The sequence below is a fragment of the Hemitrygon akajei genome, chromosome 10 (assembly GCF_048418815.1).
Source record: "Hemitrygon akajei chromosome 10, sHemAka1.3, whole genome shotgun sequence".
NCBI classification, from domain to species: domain Eukaryota; kingdom Metazoa; phylum Chordata; class Chondrichthyes; order Myliobatiformes; family Dasyatidae; genus Hemitrygon; species Hemitrygon akajei.
In genome coordinates, this window is record NC_133133.1 from 128,453,078 (window position 1) to 128,468,011 (window position 14,934).

The window sequence follows — 14,934 nt, forward strand, 5'->3', positions numbered from 1 at the left end:
ATTGAGTTAAGATCTAACAATTTATTGCCCTACAAGGCTGTTAGCACAGACACCACCTTGAAAAGCAAACTGTACAGGCACTTGAAGGAGAATAACTTTCACATTTGTGGAGAATAAGCAGGGTGATGACTGAGAGTTCTGTCTTGGGAAACCTGCATAGACTTAATAATCACCTGCACTCAAAATTTGCTTACATTTGCCATCTGCGAAGTGGATTAAGAAGGTAATAGAAGTCATTTGTGTTACTTTATGAATGATCAGTTTAATATTTATATTGCCTTTAAGAACAAAATTAATTACCCTTAAGATTCGAAAAAGATTAACTAAAATGTTACCATAAGATAACTTTAAACTTATCATTTCTTGCTACCAAAATGCAATCACCTAACCAAGCTTTGTGTCTACCTACCTGGTGTCTGCACGTTGTAACTTTGCCTATGTCTCTTTGAACATATTACCATTCCCCTCACTGCCTTTTCAGATCTTGGGTCATGTACAAAGTTCACTACTTATGGCCTGTGCATAGAGCTTAGATATAATAAATACCAGTAGCTTCACATAATTTCCTGGGGAACTTGGGCTCCCAATAGTATGAAGATCTCTGTCACTGTACTTCCCTTTCTTAAATTTGTACCTCTTCCTTGCAGGATCCTTAATTTTTGTTACAGAATTTCAGAGATCTGCTTCTGCCACAAAGAGCAGCCTACTTTGTGCTGATTGTTTGCAAATTATTCAATCTTCAGTTTATTTCCTTTCTCTTCTAATCACAAATTTTCCTATCAATCCTCCTCCAAGTTTCAAATGTTTCTACATTTCAAGCTGCCATGCTATGCTTCTCTAACCTCTAATCAAGTCCTAGTAACCCAATCCCTTAAATAGATCTTTTCCAAGAAATTGAAATGTGCAGTCCTTAGTTATCTTTGTCTCACACTCAGATGTTTGAAATATATTCTTTAGATTGGATTATAATTTCCTAGTTTTCGTACACCTGTTGATAAAATAAGGCACCCTTGACACCCGTTGATCAAATCTGAAATTCAATGCAAAGCAAGATTTTATGTTGAAAAAGTGTTTAATAGACTTTTTGGCAAAAGAGACCTGTTCCTTCATATCAAACGAATTGAAACTTAACACAATGTACAATGCTTGCTGTATCATTGCGTCATAATTATCTACATGTACAATAATTCATTACTGGTTTAATCCCCATGATTAAAACAATTATGTTTTAATTCACTCATTTCCTAAATATGCTCCGTGATCAATGCAAGTCTCGATTAGCACTTTTATATTCCATTTCAGCCTAGAAGAGCGAGGGCAAGTACAGATATCTGCATTACAACAAAATACAAAAAAATGCTATTATGCCCCTTCAAGTACAGGTAATCCATGATAGGAGGGCATGCATTAGAATTTTTTTTAAAAAAAGTCATTCCAGGCAGAGAAGACAAAGGAGGCTTACAGCCCTGTTCTGGCATTCCAAGTAGTAAATGAAGTAAAACGAAAGGGAAAATCAACCAAGAAATGAGCCATTAACTGGTGTAACCTTACCTGCGAACCTGCATATGATGTGCTGTTGTTGATAACAACTTTATGTATTTTACCAAACTTCCCAAAATATTCTGGCCGTTTTAAAACCTGGTTGTTAAAAAATATATATACGCATAAATATACAGATGGTGATTCAATTCAATATCCATGATTCAGTCAATATTTTAAACGAGAGTACAAAACCAATTATTTCAGCAATAAAGTTCAACTAATACTAGCAAGGCCAAAACTGAGGAATTATCTGCAATTTAGCAATACTAACTGTAGTAGTCACAGCTTCCTCACTTGTTGGGCTGCTACACCAAGTGGGTTTGGGAAGATATGTCTCAACAAAACATTGCCTAGATGAACTATTTCAAAGGGGTCAAGAGCCATAATGATGAAAGTTGGCTTCTTTGGACTGCCCCAAGTTGAATGTTTCTTCCGGTTTATGACTTTTGGTGTAACAATTCTGAAAGCTTTCAGAGACAATTATGTAGGAAGATATCTACACTCAAGACAGTCTTGCAATCAGTTTCAAGTTCTTGGAGTGAAGAACTTTCAAAAGATAGTCAAAATAAAGCAACTTAAAGACGTTACTGAAAAAGCTGATGTATCTGCGACCAAAACATCTCTGGTACTAAGCTGATGTAATACAATTTGCTATGAGTAACTGTACTATTGGCCTGTTGCAAATCATACTCAGAAAGAGTTTAGAACTTGGCATCTATGTACAGTGCTTTGTAAAAGTATTCAGTCTCCAACCCTTTGTTCACATAAATGAGTATTACAACTAGGGATTTTGATCAATTTAGCTGAGAATTTTTATTTGTGAATCAGATGTTCCCCCCACCAAAAAAAAAACAGGGAAAATTGCTAAGCATGATAAACTAAAAAATCAAAAACTAATGTCAGCAGTTCAAAAATAATCCTCCCCTTGCTCAGTAAACAGTTGAACCACCTCTTACACCAGTAGTTTTTTTTGGACAAGTCTCTATTTCATTTGCACAATGTGATGGTGATTGCTCAAGCTATGCCAGGTTTGTTGAGAAGCGGTAGTGTACAGTAACTTTGAGGTCTTGTCAAAGATGCTTGATCTGGTTAAGGTCAGGACTCTGACTGGGCCACTCAGGGACATCAATTTTCTTCATCTGAAGCTACTTCATGGTTGCTTGGGCAGTGTGTTTTGGGTCATTGTCTTGCTCAAAGACAAACCCCCGCCACCCCCCTCCCCAGTTTAAGCTTTCTGACAGAGGCTAGTAGGATCTCTCTGCATTTAACAACATCCATCTTTCCATCAATTCCAGCTAGATCTCCATAGCACACTTTACATTAGGAAGGTGTTACCTGGCTGATGCACAAAATTAGATTTACACCACACATACCACTTAGCATTGAGACCAAACAATTCTACTTTAGTCTCATCTGAACACAAGATCTTGTTCCACATCTTTACACTATCTTCAAGGTAATGCTTTGCTGAGTCTTTATGGGCAAGGATATGCTTTTTATTTTAAGATGGGGCTTCTTCCTTGCCACTCTTCCATAACTATCCTTTTTGTGCAAACCTTTGGAGATTGTGGAGCCATGAACTCTGCAGCCACTGACTTCTGCAGTGCAAAGTGACTGTTGGCATCATTCTCTTTTCAGTGCCATTTTTCTCCGGCGACTAAGTTTGAGGGGCAGCCTGATCTAGACAGTGTGGCTGTGGTTTCATACTTTTTCTACTTTGTCTTGATGGACTGCACTGAGGTTGTGCCTCTCTATTATCATTTCCCTGACTTGTTTTGAATGCTTTTTTGTCTTCATTTTGGTTTGGTCTGTTGAAAGTCTACCATATTGTTGGACCTTACAGAGAAAGTGAGTATTTATTCTTATGAATTGATTGAAAACAGCTGATCCTCCAATTCTCTATATCACCAAATTGGGTGAGATGGTATGGTAATATACAGTATTGCATCTGATGGAAGTTAGCCTAGTAATTACAAAGGGAATGCATATTTTTTCAGCCTCAATTTTGTTTTTAAATTTTTAGTGAATTGTTAACCGGTGTTGGAATTCTTCTGTTGATTTGACATGATGCACAATGTTTTGCAGATCAACTCAAAAATCCTACTTCAATATAGTTTAAATCTAGAAAATAAGACACTAAACTGTGAAAATAGTTTTGGGGGCTGAATACTTTTTCATGGTATTTTAACATGCCATGATTATCCCTAAATTAACATCTGAACTAATCTACTCTCCAGTCATACCACTTGCTAGTTGTTTTGGGCAAATTTGCTGTTCAGCTTCCCACACTGATTTTATTTGAAAAGTACTTACTTTAATAATAAGGACTTTAGAAATAGCCCAAAGTTGCAAGAGATACGACATCAAAACACCGGCTCACCTCTGGATCTGCAAGCCTCTGTGATAGACCAACAACAAAAACTAGATTCTTCTGTACAACACGTACACTAGCCAAATGTTTGCGGTTCTCTGAGATTTTCTGTTTCCGCTCATTCTGTTTTTGTTTCTTCTCATTTTTTATCCTCTGTAGCTCCTCTTGAGAAAGCGGTTTATAAACTGCAGGATCTTCAGGGTAGGGCTGGGGGTGGGGGGGAAACAGAAGGAAACAGGAATACTGGTTAAATAATGAAAGATGAAAAATACAAGGCTTCTGATAAATTGGTGACTTTTGGAGCCACAGAACATTTAACCATCATCTAAACACATTTTGCAGAGGGGCACCCACTCGAAACATCAAGTTTGTATCCACCCCTGAACCCGATGACAAAATACATCTAGGATTATGACATAAGTGAAGATGAACTCCAAAGATAAACAGTGAATTTGTTGGGCAAGGAGAAAATACCCAGCTTACACTGGCAGTGTAACCAGTGGACAAGGCAACGAGTACAAATCATTTAAGTTATGGGATCAAGACAATATTGTGAATCTTTATTGCCTAGTCATTGCTCAGAGCAATACTACTTATACAGTTGATTGTCTCAAGTTATAGCAATGCTAGAATTGCACACTGGATTCAGGGCTCACTACATCTTTGAAGATAATTACTTGGGTCTATTCCCCAAAGTAAAAGGAATTTGTGTCTTGTGAACTCGGACATATTTGGCATGTGATGAATAACAGCATGCAACCTATGTGTGTGCCAAATTGCAGAACACAGCTATCCATAATCAAATGGTAGAGTCAATTTGCCAATAATAAGATTGACTGATATGCAGGTGAATCTTGCCCTTTCGCTATAATGGATGCCTGACTAAAAGGGGAAGGCTGATGTGTCTGGTATCACAAGCAAACATTTGTCACAAGCAATTATGAATGTGCATTATGATTTCCTTTCCAAATGCTTATTTAAAAACACATCATTACTTAAGGTTGTTAATCATACATTATAAGACATATTCAGGAACTGGTGTTCAGATACTAAAGGTACACCTCAGTAGCCCTCTTGAGTCTGAGAGGTTGTCAAGTTTCCAATATCACTGTCAAGAACTTATCATCCTCTGTTCTCCATATTATTTATTAATATTTCTTTTTTGTATTTACATAATTTTTTGTCTGTTACACACTGGTTGTTTGTCCATCCTCTTGGGTGTGCCTATTATGATTCTAACAGATCCATAAATTAAAAGCCATAATTGATTCTATTATGGTTCTTGGATTCACTGAGCATGCCCACAAGTAAACTGAGTTAAGAAACTGCAAGGGTAAAAGGACTTTGATGGCAGTTATATACAGGCCTCCCAACAGTAGCTAGGAAATGGACCACAGGTTACAATAGAAAATAGAAAAGGTGAGTCAAAAGGGCAACATTATGGTAGTTATGGGAGACTTTAACATGCAGGTCGATTGGGAAAATCTCAAGAGAGTGAGTTTGTTGAATACCTAAGAGATAGCGTTTTAGAGTAGTTTGTCGTTGAGCTTACTAGGATCAGCTATAGTGGATTGGGCGTTACGTTACGAACTTGAAGCAATTAGAGACCTTAAGGTTAAAGAACCCTTAGAAACCAGTGATCACAATATGATTGTGTTCAACTTGAAATTTGATAGGAAGTAAAGTCAAGTCTGATGTAGCAGTATTTCAGTGGAGTACGAGAAATTACAGTTGTGAGAGAGGAATTGGCCAAAGTAAATTGGAAGGAGCTGCTGGCAGGAATGTCAGCAGAGCAGCAATGGTGTGCGTTTCTGGGAAAAATGAGGAAGGTGCAGGACATGTGTATTACAACAATAAAGAAATACTCAAATGGTAAAATAGTACAACCATGGCTGACAAGGGAAATCAAAGCTATTGCAAAAGCAAAAGAAAGGGCATACAACAAAGCAAAAAAATAGTGGGAAGATAGATGGGGAAATTTTAAAAAAACCTACAGATAGCAACTAAAAAAACCATTAGAAAGGAAAAGATGAAATATGAAAGCAAGCTAGCAAATAATTTCAAATGTGTAGTAAAAGAGTTTTATGTTAAATGAAAAAGAGAAATGAGAGTGGATATAGGACCGATAGAAAATGAGGCATGAGAAATAATAACGAGGGACAAGGAGATGGCTGCTGAACTAAATGACGATTTTGTGTCAGTCTTCACTGTGGAAGACACTATCAGTATGCCTGATATTGTAGTGTGTGAAGGAAGAGAAGTTGGTGCAGTTACTGTTACAAGAGAGAAGGTGCTCAAAAAGCTGAAAGACCTAAAGGTACATAAGTCACCTGGACCAGAGGAACTGCACCCTCGGGTTCTGAAAGAGGTAGCGTTAGAGATTGTGGTGGCATTAGAAATGATCTTTCAAAAATCACTGGACTCTGGCAAGGTGTCAGAGGACTGGAAAATTGCAAACGTCACTCCACTCTTTAAGAAAAGAGGAAGGCAGCAGAAAGGAAATTATAAACCAGTAAGCCTAACCTCAGTGGTTGGTAGAGTCAATTGTTAAGGATGAGGTGATGGAATACTTGGTGACACAACAAAATAGTACAACGTCAGCATGGTTTCCTTCAGGGAAAATTCTGCCTACTGATTTTGTTGGAATTCTTTGAGGAGATTACAAGTAGGATAGATAAAGGGGGTGCAGAGGATGTTTTATATTTGGACTTTCAGAAGGCCTTTGACAAGGTGCCACACATGAGACTGCTTAACAAGTTAAGAGCCCATGGTATTACAGGAAAGTTACCAACATGGTTAGAGCTTTGGCTGATTGGTAGGAGGCAGCAAGTGGGAATAAAAGGATACTTTTCTGGTTGGCTGTCAGTGACTAGTGGTATTCCGCAGGGGTCAGTGCTGGGACTACTTCTTTTTATGCTGTATATCAATGATTTAGATGATGGAATATCTGGCTTTGTTGCCAAGTTTGCAGATGATACAAAGATTAATGAAGGGGCAGGTAGTGTTGAGGAGACAGGTAGGATGCAGAAGGACTTCGACAGATTGGGAGAATGGGCAAGAAAATGGCAAATGAAATACAATCTTGGAAAATGCATGGTCATGCACTTTGGCAGTAGAAATAAACGTACCAACTATTTTCTAAATGGGGAGAAAATCCAGGAATCTGAGATGCAGAGGGACTTGGGAGTCCTTGTGCAGAACACCCTGAATGTTAACTTGCAGAATGAGTTGGTGGTGAGGAAGGCAAATGCCATTTTAGGTTTCATTTCAAGAGGTCTAGAATACAAGAGCAAGGATGTGATACTGAGGCCTCACCTGAGTATTGTGAACAGTCTTGGGCACCTCATTTTAGCACCTGGCATTGGACAGGATATAGAGGAGGGTCACAAGGAGGATTCCAGGAATGAAAGGGTTATCAGATGAGGAATGTTTGATGGTTCTGGGTCTGTACTCACTGGAATTCAGAAGGATGAAGGAGGGCATATCATTGAAACATTACGAATATTAAAAAGGAAAAGACAGTAGATGTGGTAAGGATGTTTCCCATGGTGGGAAAGTCTAGGACAAGAGGGTATAGCCTCAGGATAGAAGGGCGCCCTTTCAAAACAGAGATGCAGAGAAAATCCATTAGCCAAAGGGTGGTGAATTTGTGGAATTTGTTGCCATTTGCAGCTGTGGAGGCCAGGTCGTTAGGTGTATTTAAGGCAGAGATTGATAGGTTCTTGATTAGACATAGCATCAAAGGTTACAGGGAGAAGGTCGGGAACTGGGGTTGAGGAGGAGAGTAAAAAAGGATCAGCCATGATTGAATGGTGAAGCAGACTCGATGGGTCAGATGGCATAATTCTGCTCCTATGTCTTATGATCTAAACAAATCTCAGGGATGTACATGGTAACATATACAGTGGAATGCAGAAGTTTGGGCACCCCTGGTCAAAATTTCTGTTACTGTGAATAGCTAAGCGAGTAAAAGATGACCTGATTTCCAAAAGGCATAAAGTTAAAGACGACACATTTCTTTAATATTTTAAGCAAGATTAAAAAAGGAAAAGGGCCTGAAGCAAAAGTTTGGGTACCCTGCATGGTCAGTACTGAGTAACACTCTCTTTGGCAAGTATCACAGCTTGTAAATGTTTTCTGTAGGCAGCTAAGAGTCTTTCAATTCTTGTTTGGGGGATTCTTGCCTATTCTTCCTTGTAAAAGACTACTAGCTCTGTGAGATTCTTGGGCCATCTTGCATGCACTGCTCTTTTGAGGTCTATCCACAGATTTTTGATGGTGTTTAGGTCGGGGGACTGTGAGGGCCATGGCAAAACCTTTAGCTTGTGCCTCGAGGTAGTCCATTGTGGATTTTGAGGTGTGTTTAGGATCATTATCCTGTTGTAGAAGCCATCCTCTTTTCTTCTTCAGCTTTTTTTCTTATAGACAGTGTGATGTTTGCTTCCAGAAGTTGCTGGTATTTAACTGAAGTCATCCTTACCTCTACAAGTGAAATGTTCCCCCGTGCCACTGGCTTCAACACAAGCCCAAAGCATGATCAATCCACCCCCATGCTTAACAGTTGGAAAGGTGTTGTTTTCGTGAAATGCTGCACCCTTTTTTCTCCAGACATACCTTTGCTCATTGCAGCCAAAAAGTTCTATTTTAACTTCATCAGTCCACAGCATATATGTCAAACTCAAGGCCCGCGGGCCAAATCCGGCCCGCGGTGGAATTATCTTTGGCCCGCGAGATAATATCTAATTACTATTAAAGCTGGCCCCAGTAATCGAAGCGCCTATGGCGTATGATATGGCTAATGCTGAGTTTATTCAGGTACCAGGTTTTCAGGGTTTTTAGTGTTTATTCGGCAGTCTTCTTCATAAGAAACGGAATTTGTAAAGTGAAACACTTTGTAGTTATAGCAGAGACTGAGACACATGAGAGCAGGCTGAAAAAACGGAGGCAACGAAAGCTGCGTTTGCACGCGTCCGACTGATCCGGCCTGCATGAAGCTGCATTTTGCTCAATCCGGCCCGTGACCTAAAATGAGTTTGACACCCCTGGTCCACAGGATTTGTTTCCAAAATGCATCAGGTTTGTTTACATGCTCCTTTGCAAACCTCTGACGCTGAATTTTGTGGCGAGGACGCAGGAAAGGTTTTCTTTTGATGACTCTTCCAGGAAAGTTATATTTGTGCAGGTGTCACTGCACAGTAGAACAGTGCACCACCACTCCAGAGTCTGCTAAATCTTCCTGAAGGTCTGTTGCAGTCAAACAGGGGTTTTGATTTGCCTTTCTAGCAATCCTATGAGCAGTTCTCTCGAAAAGATTTCTTGGTCTTCCAGACCTCAACTTGACCTCCACTGTTCCTGTTAACTGCCATTTCTTAATTACATTATGAACTGAGGAAACAGCTACCTGAAAACGCTTTGCTATCTTCTTATAGCCTTCTCCTGCTTTGTGGGCATGATTTATTTTAATTTTCAGAATGCTAGGCAGCTGCTTATTGTTGGGACAAGGTTTGAGGAGTCAGGGTATTTATAAAGCTTTGAAATTTGCATCAACTGGCCTTTCTTAACGATGATTGTGAAAAGCCATAGCCCTAACAAGCTAATTAAGGTCTGAGACCTTGGTAAAAGTTAACCAAGAGCTCAAATCTCTTGGTGTGCCCAGACTTCTGCATGGTGCTCCTTTCCTTCCCCCCCCCCACTCTAAAATTGTACAAAACAAAAATAATACACTAATCTTGCTTAAAATGTTGAAAAGAATGGTTCATCTTTAACTTTATGACTTTTGGAGATCAGTTCATCTTCTACTCACAACTATTCACAGTAACAGAAATTTTGACCGGGGTGCCCAAACTTTTGCATGCAACTGTATGTACTTTGATAATAAATTTATATTGTGGGTGGACTTTGATCTTATTGGCTGATCCAAATTATCTTGGTCTAACTTTGGGATTTCAGTTTATAATCTATGCTAGAGCCCTTTGTAAGGCAGATTGGCTAAGAGCCAAGTGGTGTCCTTTAACTAAACAATTTTGTTTTTTGTTTCCATCTTCACGATTGTCCTTTGTTTGAAAGCGGATTTCCATAACTCCACTGTATGGACTGGGAATAAACTTGCATTTGCCAAAGATACTTGTTCTGAAATGACAACCATATCATCATGGTAGTCCCAAATAAATCAAGGTTGAGGGTCATCTGGAATAGAACACCAGCAGCCACTGCCTCCTCACTGGGCTTTCACTTCCCACCTTCCACTGACTGCCTTTTTAATCCATAATCAAACATACTAGATACATAAAGACATAACAGCACAAGCACAATCAGTATTTCTGGTTGCAAGCTTGGTTCATAGCTTCTATTAAATAAGCTTACTTTTCTGCAGGCTGGACAGAGGCCATTTTCATCTGTGCGTATACGGTGCCAACAGAAACGACAGATCTGGTAGCCACAGGTGCAAGGGAAGAAGTTGATGTCATCAATTTCAAGAGGCTCCATGCAAAGTGGGCATTCAACAGGGTCCTCTTTCGTGTCAGGGCTGCGAGACATCTCCAGTGTTCACAGGATTTTCAACTTCTCACCAATGAAACTGTGCAAATCTGAGTATATTTCAAGTCTGTATAACCAACACAGAAAGAAAGTGTTTCAGAAGCATGCTTTCACAATTAACCCATGTTAAAAAAAAGTTAGAAACCAATTACAACAATACACAGCTTGAATCACACACCAATGTGAAGTGCCATTTAAGTACCACATAACCCATTTAACTAGTTTTATAAATGGTACTATGGCTTAACTCATCCTTGCACATTTGCAAAATAGCAATCAAAGCCCAAGTCTGTCAATGGACTTCAATACAACAACCCATGAAACTAAATGTCAAATGCTTTTAGTATAATTAAATGTCAAGTACTTTTGTTCCGTTTACCACAGGTGGTGGTATTTTCAGCTTGATAATTCAGAGATAAATCCTCACTTTCTAGACTTTCATGTATGGAATTTGTTTCACCAAGTACACCATTTTGAATTAGGAGGAGTTACTGTTCTGTAATCTAGTTCTAATTACTCCTATCATGGAAATCATGAGAACAAAAGTGCAGCCACTAATATTTCACTCCAGTACTACAGCACATTTATTTAAAGACAATACTTGGGTTGAATGATTATGTACTTAAGCAGACGGTTTCTATGGAACTCAAAGAAATAACTTCACATAGCAACATGCAGTCTCACTTCATTTCCAATATTACAATGTTCATTTATCATGGTAGATTGATGAGTGGAGCCCAAGATTAATTAGACAAGCCTGAAGGCTTTCTTATTAATCTTAGGCACCCTCAGTTCAAAGCAGCTGGGAAAGTATACAATTACACAATCCGTCAAGTTGGATGGTCTCAGCTTGGAAATATTAGCATGTCAGAGACATTTTAACTTTTATCAAACGATGGAACAAATCGTGTACATACGACAAGGATTGTTTTCCCATGATACCACACACTCCTTTCTCACGAAGAGTGAGTTAGTCTGCTGAGAGATTTCTATTAGCGATACTGCCCTAAGAGCAGCACCAGCACTTTGCTTCAGACTTTTATTGATATGACAGACACTTCTAAGTAGCTTCAACAAAGTTCAGACTGAACATGTATCGAAACAAAATTAAATGGCGACTATACTAAAGCTACTTACTGAACTTAGATTCTGCACAAAATAAATGACTAGCAAGTCTTTGGAAAGCAAAACTTCAATTATTGCATAATAAGCACCAACATTAGAAAGGAGGTTAGAACGTAATCTGTTGTGCTTTCCTGTTCAACTCCTGCACTCTCCAAGCAATGACTCAAGACCATCTGTTTGAAAATGCTACTTCATACCTGTAAACAAACAGTAGATAAATATTTTTGAAGTCAATTATTTTGGTCGACACTGTAGCATAACTGTTAGCGTAATGCTGTTACAGTGTCAGCTGTAAGGTCAGGGTTGAATTTCCACTGCCGTCTGTAAGGAGTTTGTACATTGTCCTCGTGACCGTATGGGTTTCCTGCGAATATTCCGGTTTCCTCCCACATTCCAAAGTAGTACAGGTTAGGGTTGAGTTGTACACATGCTACATTGCACCAGAAGCATGGCAAGAATTGCCAGGCCCAATCCTTATTGATTTGATTTGTCGCAAATGGCACATTTTACTGTGTTTCTATGTATATATGTCAAATAAGATCCTTTCATTTTAGACACCCACTGTAGATTAACTATATTCTACTACTGCTAGATACTCAAAGTATCATACACAACATGTCTTTACACAACACACAGCACAATCTATTACTCTTCATCATGTGGCAAAACATTTATATTATATATGCACATAGTTGTCAAAAGATGGACACAAATTCAGTTTTGTTATTGAACAATGACTGAACATGGGTCTGGACACTGGGAACATTCGACTTTTATCCAAATGTTTCCATGGAAACTTAAACATTCATGAAAGATAAACTTGGTCAACTTCTAACAGAAAAAACATATGTTGCACATAGAATACAATTAATTGGACAATGCTATCCATGTTGCTGGACATGTGATGAATTCATTTTGCAAGAAACTACTTTTAATTTATGACATCTTCCCCTACCACATCTACTGAACAACAAATAAACATTTTTTTTCCCACGTGTCAACTTAGAATCCTCGATTTTATAATGGGAACCAAGACATGAATTTTTTTTAAATGTAGAGAGTGGTGAGTGCATGGGATGGGCTGCCACAGATGGTGGTGGAGGCAGATATGATAGGGTCTTTTAAGACACTCCTGGATAGGTACATGGAGCTCAGAAAAAATGGAGGGCTATGGGTAACCCTAGGCAATTTCTAAGTTAAGGGCACGTCCGGCACAGCTTTGTGGGCCGAAGGGCCTGTATTGTGCCGTAGGTTTTCTACGTTTCTGAGTTGCATTAGCTTCCAGATGCAACAAGCTTGTGGTATTATCGACAATAATACCCCATTTATTGTGAATTTCACAATCTTATGTTAGTTAGTCCCAGGCAGGAATCCCATTCTTTTCCACCTCAAGCAGAGAAACAGGGAAAATACCAAACACGTAACTACTGTCCAGACTGAGGGTTTTCAGGTCCATATGGCGATGCCTCTACATGCATCTTGTTTTTTTTGGGGACAAACTTAGAATTATAATGCTATCCAATTAAAACTGTAGTCTAAAGTTATCATGGCCTGAGTATACTAGAAACTTAAGAAAAAAATGCATTCACCTGTTTGGCATAAAAACTATGCAGTGGCTATAATGAGTTACTGTAACATTCTGCCCAATCTTCTTTTTTTTCCCTCCCCCCTCCCCCCCCCCCGCCCAATCTTAATTGCAGCTAAAACTCCTTTCTGCAGCCAAGACCTCATTCAGAGTTAACCTGTCACAAGTATAAAGATTTAAACACCTTACAGCAGAGGTTGTGTTCAAAAACTATCCTTTAATCCTTTATCACAAAGGAATTGTGAGCAAAACAAATGATTTTATATGAAGCAACACAAAAGGGAAAAAAAAGGAAATGTTTTAGTATTAAGGCAGCATCAAGGAGTCTGCTTTAGTAGTTCTGCTTGAAGACTTGTTTTGTCTGGGTGAGGTTTAAGATGCAGGTTGTGTCACATATTTCCAGAGTCAGGAGAAATAAACAAACCCTGATCAATCTACTTTTGCTTTCCTTCTTTGCCCAATAGAACCAGGAACTGTACTGTAATGCAGGATCCTTGCCTTTTTTGGAACATGATATTTTTAGTTTCGCTTGCAGAGGTAGTACAGAAAATAAACCACTTCCACTGATGCAAGTTCCTGTTCATACTTCAGTGAGTCAGCATATCTTATTCAAAGCAACTGTTTTTTAAAAAAAAATTCCTAAATCAGCAAATGTGATTGGTTTCAACTTTATGAGAAGAAGCAGGTCGCCACCAAACAAGTCATTTGGTTTGCAGACACTCATTTCTTAAAGGTCATTGTAAATTAGCTACTTTAAATATGAAATTAAAACAAGGAACACCAGAAATGCAGATACCAACACATGTCCAAGTTTTCATTGTCCTGTCCAAAACTCAATAATGAAATTAAGTTTTAAAAGTCAATTACCTCCCCCCACCCCACTGATCCAAGGATCATGAATACCCCATGAATTACCTGACATTGTGATCATACTGTTACTGTGGACAAGCTATGTTGACGCCATAAAGTGTGGTGACACTTGCGGGCTACCCCAGCACATCGTCAGGTGAGTTGTTTGTGAATGCAAACATATTTCACTGTATGTTTTGATATGCACATGATAAATAAATTTGTAACTTGAACATTTGAATTTCCTCATAGAACTTAGTCAAACCCACTAACAAACAACGAACACAGAATATATTTAAGACTTAATGATTAGTACACAGAGGTATTACTGAACCAACTTGCACTCTTTATATTAAATCACTACCACATCTTCACCTGGAGGAGCAGGCACACAAAATGCACACTGTAATAGTAACCTTAGTGTCTGTACGATTTCAACTTCCCACCACCTAACATAGAAACATAGAAAATAAGTGCAGGAGTAGGCCATTCGGCCCTTCGAGTCTGCACCGCCATTCAGTATGATCATGGCTGATCATCCAACTCAGAACCCTGTACCTGCTTTCTCTCCATACCCCCGATCCCTTTAGCCACAAGGGCCATATCTAACTTCTTCTTAAATATAGCCAATGAACCGGCCTCAACTGTTTCCTATGGCAGAGAATTTCACAGATTCACCACTCTCTGTGTGAAGAAGTTTTTCCTCATCTCGGTCCTAAAAGGCTTCCCCTTTATCCTTATACTGTGACCCCTCGTTCTGGACTTCCCCAACATCGGAAACAATCTTCCTGCATCTAGCCTGTCCAATCTCTTTAGAATTTTATACATTTCAATAAGTTCCCCCCTCAATCTTCTAAATTCCAGTGAATATAAGCCTAGTCGATCCAGTCTTTCTTCATATGAAAATCCTGCCATCCCAGGAATC

General features: G+C 38.9%; 1 protein-coding gene across 12 annotated transcripts in view; it reads right to left on the reverse strand.

Annotated features, from left to right (window-relative positions):
* cnot4b (CCR4-NOT transcription complex, subunit 4b) overlaps nucleotides 1-14,934 on the reverse strand; it is a 175,427-nt gene that overhangs the window by 102,836 nt on the left and 57,657 nt on the right. For all 12 annotated transcript variants that reach the window (XM_073058939.1, XM_073058937.1, XM_073058935.1 and 9 more), the window contains exons 2-4: nucleotides 10,277-10,517; nucleotides 3,923-4,120; nucleotides 1,552-1,638 (exon numbers count right to left, since the gene is read on the reverse strand). In XM_073058939.1, the coding sequence (XP_072915040.1) occupies nucleotides 1,552-1,638; nucleotides 3,923-4,120; nucleotides 10,277-10,450 (459 nt within the window). In that variant the 5' untranslated portion in view covers nucleotides 10,451-10,517. The remainder of the gene's footprint in view (nucleotides 1-1,551; nucleotides 1,639-3,922; nucleotides 4,121-10,276; nucleotides 10,518-14,934) is intronic.